Source organism: Opisthorchis viverrini (assembly GCF_000715545.1).
Source record: "Opisthorchis viverrini unplaced genomic scaffold opera_v5_403, whole genome shotgun sequence".
NCBI classification, from domain to species: Eukaryota; Metazoa; Platyhelminthes; class Trematoda; order Opisthorchiida; family Opisthorchiidae; genus Opisthorchis; species Opisthorchis viverrini.
In genome coordinates this window covers 409,824-416,757 of record NW_008752060.1, presented here as the reverse complement: position 1 = coordinate 416,757, position 6,934 = coordinate 409,824, and the positions used below count along the sequence as shown (strand labels likewise).

The 6,934-nt window shown below is 45.1% G+C and overlaps 1 protein-coding gene across 1 annotated transcript in view; it reads right to left on the bottom strand.

Moving 5' to 3' along the window:
• Positions 1-1,696: 1,696 nt before the first annotated feature.
• T265_10752 (hypothetical protein) overlaps positions 1,697-6,934 on the bottom strand; it is a gene marked incomplete at both ends in the record, with an annotated part of 7,885 nt that continues 2,647 nt past the window's right edge. Inside the window, 8 exons of the mRNA XM_009177217.1 lie at positions 1,697-1,843; positions 1,876-2,220; positions 2,257-2,434; positions 2,460-2,574; positions 2,610-2,743; positions 2,768-2,871; positions 3,434-3,469; positions 3,657-3,832. Coding sequence (XP_009175481.1) covers positions 1,697-1,843; positions 1,876-2,220; positions 2,257-2,434; positions 2,460-2,574; positions 2,610-2,743; positions 2,768-2,871; positions 3,434-3,469; positions 3,657-3,832 — 1,235 coding nt within the window. The remainder of the gene's footprint in view (positions 1,844-1,875; positions 2,221-2,256; positions 2,435-2,459; positions 2,575-2,609; positions 2,744-2,767; positions 2,872-3,433; positions 3,470-3,656; positions 3,833-6,934) is intronic.

The following is a 6,934-nucleotide window of genomic DNA, read 5'->3' as shown; positions in this document are numbered from 1 at the left end:
TGTATCCATCAAGAATTGAATCCTGTAACGCTTGAATGTACGATGAAAAGACGATAAAGGGTTCAGTATGTGGCGATTCGGATCATTTGCGCAACAAGTGTTGTACCCCCAAACAGTCAACACTAGTTCCTGATGCCAGAAGTCGGTGACCATAATTTGGCCTAGTAAGTCATTTCAGACGTGGTATGCGAGAGCACACAGGAGCTTGTTGAATTCAAAATCTCTGGAAGCGGATCAGACACGTGTACTTGAAAATGTGAGAATTCCGAAAGCCCGGCGTGAGCTTTTGCTCAGTATGGGGTAGAGTAACCGATTTTTTTTAATAAATATGATGAAATGCTAATGCAATACCATGCACACCATCGATCAATAATCACGGCAACTGTGGACTTAATGAAACCTCCGACTCCCTAGTCAGACCGATAGTCTTACAAAAAATCTGCTCACCTTGAAGACTCACTAAGTTTTGGAATGTGCATAGCGACATCTAGCTCCAGATTTACAGTCAGGACCTACGGCAACTGTGGACTTAATGAAACCTCCGACTCCCTAGTCAGACCGATAGTCTTACAAAAAATCTGCTCACCTTGAAGACTCACTAAGTTTTGGAATGTGCATAGCGACATCTAGCTCCAGATTTACAGTTGATTCAGGACCTTCAACGAAATATCACATGTTCATATAGAAACTGATTAAAACTTTTGAGGTTGCCCTAAACCTCTGTTTCTGTTCGATTATACCATCGTGGCGTACGTAAGTTTCAAAATTCCATCCATCGGTAGACTTGAATAATTTAGATCCAAGGGTTTTATTTCGACTGATTACTCATGGACGCCGCAGTTCAGATGAAATTGTTGGTTTTCGCTGAACTCTGTCTCTCGTTATATGGTGAGTTGGGTACATCAAGCAGTGTGTCAAACTTGCCTTTAGCGCCTCACTCCATCAAGGCACACACGTTACCGCGATGAACATGATGGCGACACTGACAGATGAAGCGTACCATCGACTGGTTCTAAATACGGACAGAATAACTGCCACTCCCGACCAGTTTCACTGAGTCAAGCCAGTAGGTACCGCTAGTCTTATGGCTGGTATCCTGTACTACGAAAAATAGCTGACTTACCTGTAGTACACTTCGAATGCTAACATTGGCAGCTGGAATATCGGAATATGTTTCCCCGAGAATCAGGGACAATCCTCGACACGAACTAACGTGATTTAGTATTTCAGACACATTTAGTAGTGGTATCGGTCCTTTCCGAAGCCTCTAGAATAAATCGGTCGAGGAACGCTCTCTTTACTGGGAGTGGAAAACTAAGCAAGTATGCTTCTCTTATCCAGATGCTAAACACACCAAGATCAGTCATACTGTGGTTGAACATCATTCAGAGATTCTCAGTCAATCGATGACGAAGTTGAACAAGAATGGAGAGAGTGGACATCCTTGTCTGACACCACTTTTTGTAGGAAAGATTTTTGAGAGCTCACCATACAGCCTCACCCTCCCAGAAGTATGTGAATATAGGGATCGGATTAAGTTTACAAACTTCTGGGCATACCCTGTTGAGCAAGTGTAGTTAACAGCGCTGACCGATCAACAGAATCGAACGCACCAATGAAGTCGGGGAATAGCAAGATCGTGGGTCGTCTGTACATGTGGCGTTGCCCTAACACCTGACGGAGTGTGAAGATGTGGTTAACGCAGCCGAAATCGCGCTTGATTCTCACGAGTCAAGTCTTCGCATGTCACCGTGAGACGAAGAAGAATCAGTGACGTCAGAAGCCTTGTTACAACAGGCGTCAAATTAACACATCTGTGTTTACCACCTTCACTGCGAGTACCCTTTTTGAAAATGGATAGTATTATTGATTCACCCCTGTTGTCTGGGATGGACTACTTCTCCCAGATAGACTCAAAAAGGCTAGACAGGCACTGGCTGAGGATCCCACCACAATCCTTGAACAGAGAAGGTGGAAATTCGTCAGCACCATGACACTTGAATATAGAAATGCATTCGGGCACTGCAGGTGGCTCCATATTCTGTTGGAGGCCAGGATTCTGGATTGGGGGTAGCAGGTGGCCAGCTGAATCGCTGTTCGAAGTACTGTGCCCAGCGATGCAAGCTGATTATTTAGCTGACAAGATGTTTCCGGGGTCCAGTCGAACGAATCAATTGGAACAGCTTGCGGACGTTTCCAACATTCTTTGTTTCCGTCAACCTTCCGGATCCATCAAGCTCTTTGTTCTGCACGGACACTCAGCTTCATCTGGGCATCGGATGATGCGTCGGGTGGAGTTGTGGTTGTGACGAGAAGGAATTTATCGTCAGGCCTCACGCAAGAACATGGTCCTATCAGAGGTCCAATGTTTAAATGGGGTTGACTAAGCGGCACCGCAAATAGAAGTTCCGGGTTTGAGTAGTGATTTGGATATCTTTCCCCAATGACAGACAATATACATCAAAGCAAAAGGGAATCCAACGTACGAGCAAGAGCCATCTGTTGTTCTGCTTGCTTCAGTGTGCGAACAATAAATACAGCTAATTAGACGAGATTTCGGGGTTTGAAAACAGACTATAAGGTGTTTAGGACTGTGATTGAACTCAGACCTTCAGAAGCCGCTGCTGAGTATGATGCATGTCCAGCAAAACGGTTAGTCCTTGAGCTAAATCCTGCAGAGTATTCAACTTTGTATGGTGTAGGGTGGAAGAGGGACAGCGTGAAAATATAAGAAGGAAGACGTCTACACTAGCATGTTTTTGCTTACTTTCTCCGTTGTATGCGGCAATTCAGGGGACCAGGCTGATGGCACCAACCGACGGCCAATGTGGCACGAGAGTATTGTTGGCTAGACACCAGAACATTTGCTACCTACACGCTTCATCAGTAGTATACACCATTTCAATAGTAGTAAGTATACTTGCTACATGGGGATATACAGGGGTAATCCGCATAGGGCACTATTGACGGCTGTGTCTAGAATCCAACTTTGAGCTCACATATGAGAACAGTCCTCAGAACACAGCAAAATGGAATACTCTATGTCCACGTTGAGCCCACGAGAATACTGTGTTTGTGGTGTCCCGATCCTGTTGAATGGTGTTTGGGTTTTCACGAACTTTCCACGTTTCCGGTTTAGGTGGTTCACCTCGACTTTCTAATCTAGTTTGAACAGATGACCTACCAGGGTCTAGACAAGCGGTAATTAATGTATACCACAGTCCACCGAAGCTCAAAATACATCGTTGTAGGAACTGATAATCATTTGACAGGAAAGCCAACTTCTTGAGCAATGGAAAGCACAACAAAAGAAAAGAGGGAAAGCATTTGACGAGTTGTAAGAAATCACGGTGATCTGGCGCGTATCAGTGACCTGAGAGGCGCGCTAGACAATTTGAACTGGAACTTCCACGCACACGAAGGGTTGTCTTACCGCGTCCATCAGTACCCACCGGAAGGCGAAATCGACCTGGAAAAGAGAATTCGAGGAATTTCATCTCATTGTTTCAAAATTCAGTATGGCGAAATGGTCTCTTGGGTGTAGTCTTATGTGGGTGTAACATAGAGTATATGCGCATTGCCACGGCCGGTGGTAGCCACGATTGGGTCAGCATCTTTCACAGATCTGTCATCTGTGCAAAACTGTCACCACCTACCTGTGAATGAGTGGGAGCGATGTCTATGGACCTCCTGTATGAGTGCCACCTTCCTGGCTGAAGTGGACAAGTTGGCTCCACGTTTCCACATATCTGTGACACGTCCACTGCGAACGGAACGGCGACTCCCCCGACGACTCCATAGACTTCGGCTCGGCCAATAGATCCGACAACATCTACAATAAAAGATGAAATACACTGAACTGGTTTGCCACTTCTGCGCTGAATGATCATTTGGGCTGGATACATGGCTTCCACCATAGGATATCCCTGCATTCACACCGAGCGACATCATCTGGCTTTTGGCAACTAACCTGCTCTGAACTGGATTCGGAAGTTAGTTCTGCTCCCTCTACTTAGCCTGCACGGTACCGAGTCGCACGGTTCCACGCTGACCATTCTCACGGGAACAATGGATCCTGTGCAAAGTGAATGATAAATAGGCATCAATACGGTGGACATTGCCTATGGGGGGGTTGTGATTACTTTTATGAGCATGAGAGACATCTGACGATGAAATAAACAAGGATTAGCAAAGTGAAATTGCAGAAACGCTACAGTGGAAATTGGAAGGAATTCCGTGCAAGACGTGATGTTGCTGAAAGCTCTTCAAACGTTTTTCAGCTGCCTTGTGAGTAGCGTATTACAATACAATATGCAATTCATCGCGATATGTGGAATATCATACCAACCGAAACATAACACACTCAGCTGATTGGGAACATCACAAACGAGAGATTTGGTTGGTTTCCAGGTGTGCCTGTCGTCAAAACTGAACTGATATGCAAGTGAGTGCAACTGAGTACAGTTCTGTTGGACAAACCTTTGTTCATACGACGTAAGGATAACACTCACCACAGTCATTGTACGGCACCCGTCGAGCACTGATCCACACGATAGCAGTACTGACCAAGAGCAGTGTGTGTGGAACTAGCATGGTTGTTCCACTCTCAAACAGACAACAGCGATGCAGCACACTAGTCAATCTATTTATAACTCCCAATGCTCAACAGTTTCACTGGTCGCACGATGAGCCTCGAACATACGAAATGCGAGTAGATTTTCCAGACAAGTGGGGCGCTGTTTTGACCTTGGGTAGAATGAGAATCAACTGTTATGGTCACATCATTATGCACACCTCATTGTGAAGGTCATTTGTCAGTACACCAAGAGACGAACGTGTCTACTAGGTGGAAATTAGAGCCTGCAATTCACACTTGTTCCCAAAAGTTTCTAACACGGGGCATCTGAACTTGACGCACGAGAAACAGATCACACGCTCAAATTAAAACTCATTTGACAGAGTGAGTGATCATATTTGGCTTCCTAGTTGCACGCCAACCAAGCTCTGTCAAAGGCGACGATATGGTGTTGTCTGGACACCTGATTGCCACCCACTTCGATGTCCAGGAAAACTAAACATCCCTGATTTGTCTGGATGATTCTTAGACACCTGGTGTACGACCAAATGCATCCGTCTGTTAAATGGCTCACGATCAACTTAATGGGCGTTCGCGTATAAGCTATGAGATTAACCACGGTAGAAGTGCAACCATGAAGTGACTGATGGTCGAACAACTAGATGAATGTAGCACGCAGTCTTGCTGGTGGCGAACACCTTCACGTCTTTCAGTGTCCAGATTGTGGCACACGGAGTACTGTCATAGCTCACCATGACTAAAATCGAACATTCCTCAGACCCCTTTCTCAGTCCAAGAATTTTCTTTAGGTAGAACTGTTTTGGAACATTGATATTTTAATCCAGTTCGCTTTCATTCCTCTATACCATCAAATTTTCTTAAGCCGTTCAGTTATAACCCATTAATGAGCGTGTTTTTGGATCAAACTGACGCCGCCATCCACAGCAAGTTTCCACAGACAACATCATTTAGCGTCCACCAAACTGATGCATATCGCATCCATTTCACACAAGCTTCGCTGTTCCAGGTAGATGAGGTCGCATGGAACGGCAATTTGAGCTAATCAACAGAGAAGGGGATACGAGTGGCATCAATATCCCAAAAGTCTCATTACCATACGAAGATCTTACCCATAGGTAAGCAATATTTCATCCGCGTCGTTATCCGGTACTAGGCACAAGTGTTGCTTTATTAAAATGCTTTGGAATTTATTTGTTGCCTGAGTTGGATTATAATACTTGGGTGATGAAACTCGGTTCTCACGCCTTAAAAAGTTGCAACAGTTTGTAAGTGCGAAGGAGGAATCAATAGCTTTGTTTGTTCGTCTGGTTGCATGCAGCGACACCTGGATGACTCCGAACTGTGCTGAAGTTGGCTACTTGTCCCAGCAGTTCCATAACAAGCATATCGACAACAGCGAATAATGAGAAGCGCAGCCCTCAGAACAGGAAGACTGGTTTATCCAGCGACTCCAGAGGGAAGCAGGCGTGCCTCTGCGAGGAAGTTATCACGCTTCACGGCCGAGGACAAGGGACTATTCACTGCCATCTACCTGAAGGCAAATGAGTTGTACCCATCAACCATTATAGTTTCATTTGCGGTGGCTTTTGTGATAGAACTGATATAAGTCTTGTTATGAGAATACACAATCAAAATTCATGATCAACGGCCGCGCGCTACTTAAAGGCCACCTTTTCACATTGATCCAGACTGATAGAAAGACCCACCAACATCGATCGCGCTTCTATGAAATGCCTGAACGCTTCTGTGGCGTGCATGAACACTCATCGGCTTTTGCTAGATTTACTGAATGCATAATTGGCCAGGATGCACGTGAAGAACCATTCAAACAAACTTGGATTCCAAGAATGTACAGAGAGAATGCGCGAAACTGTGCGTACTGCGGCTTTAAACCGTTAAGGTCACTAACTTTTCTCAAGATCTGTCTTCCTGTCGTCAGTGAGCTTCGGAACAAGCCTCTACATTCGTGTGCGAACCAACATTGTAAGATTTCATCACATCAGTCATATTTTGCGTTTGAAACCTAGCGAGTGAAGGGGTCTGTGGGAGTGCTCGAGCACCCGCAAAACGCAGTAACAACGGTTGCGTGCCGGGCTTGCGAGCATAAACCTTTCTTCTCATAGTTCAATGTGAACGGGCGATTTGCACATACAACCGTGGTTTCCTGAACTCAAATATGAACACTCACTCGGTCAAATTAGCTTTAATTTGAGTGTGTGATCCGTTTCTCATGCGTCAATTTCAGATGCCGTCCGTTCGTGGGTTAAAAACTTTTGGGGATAAGTGTGAATTACAGGTCGCTAATTTTCACCTAATAGACAAGTTTGTCTCTTAGTT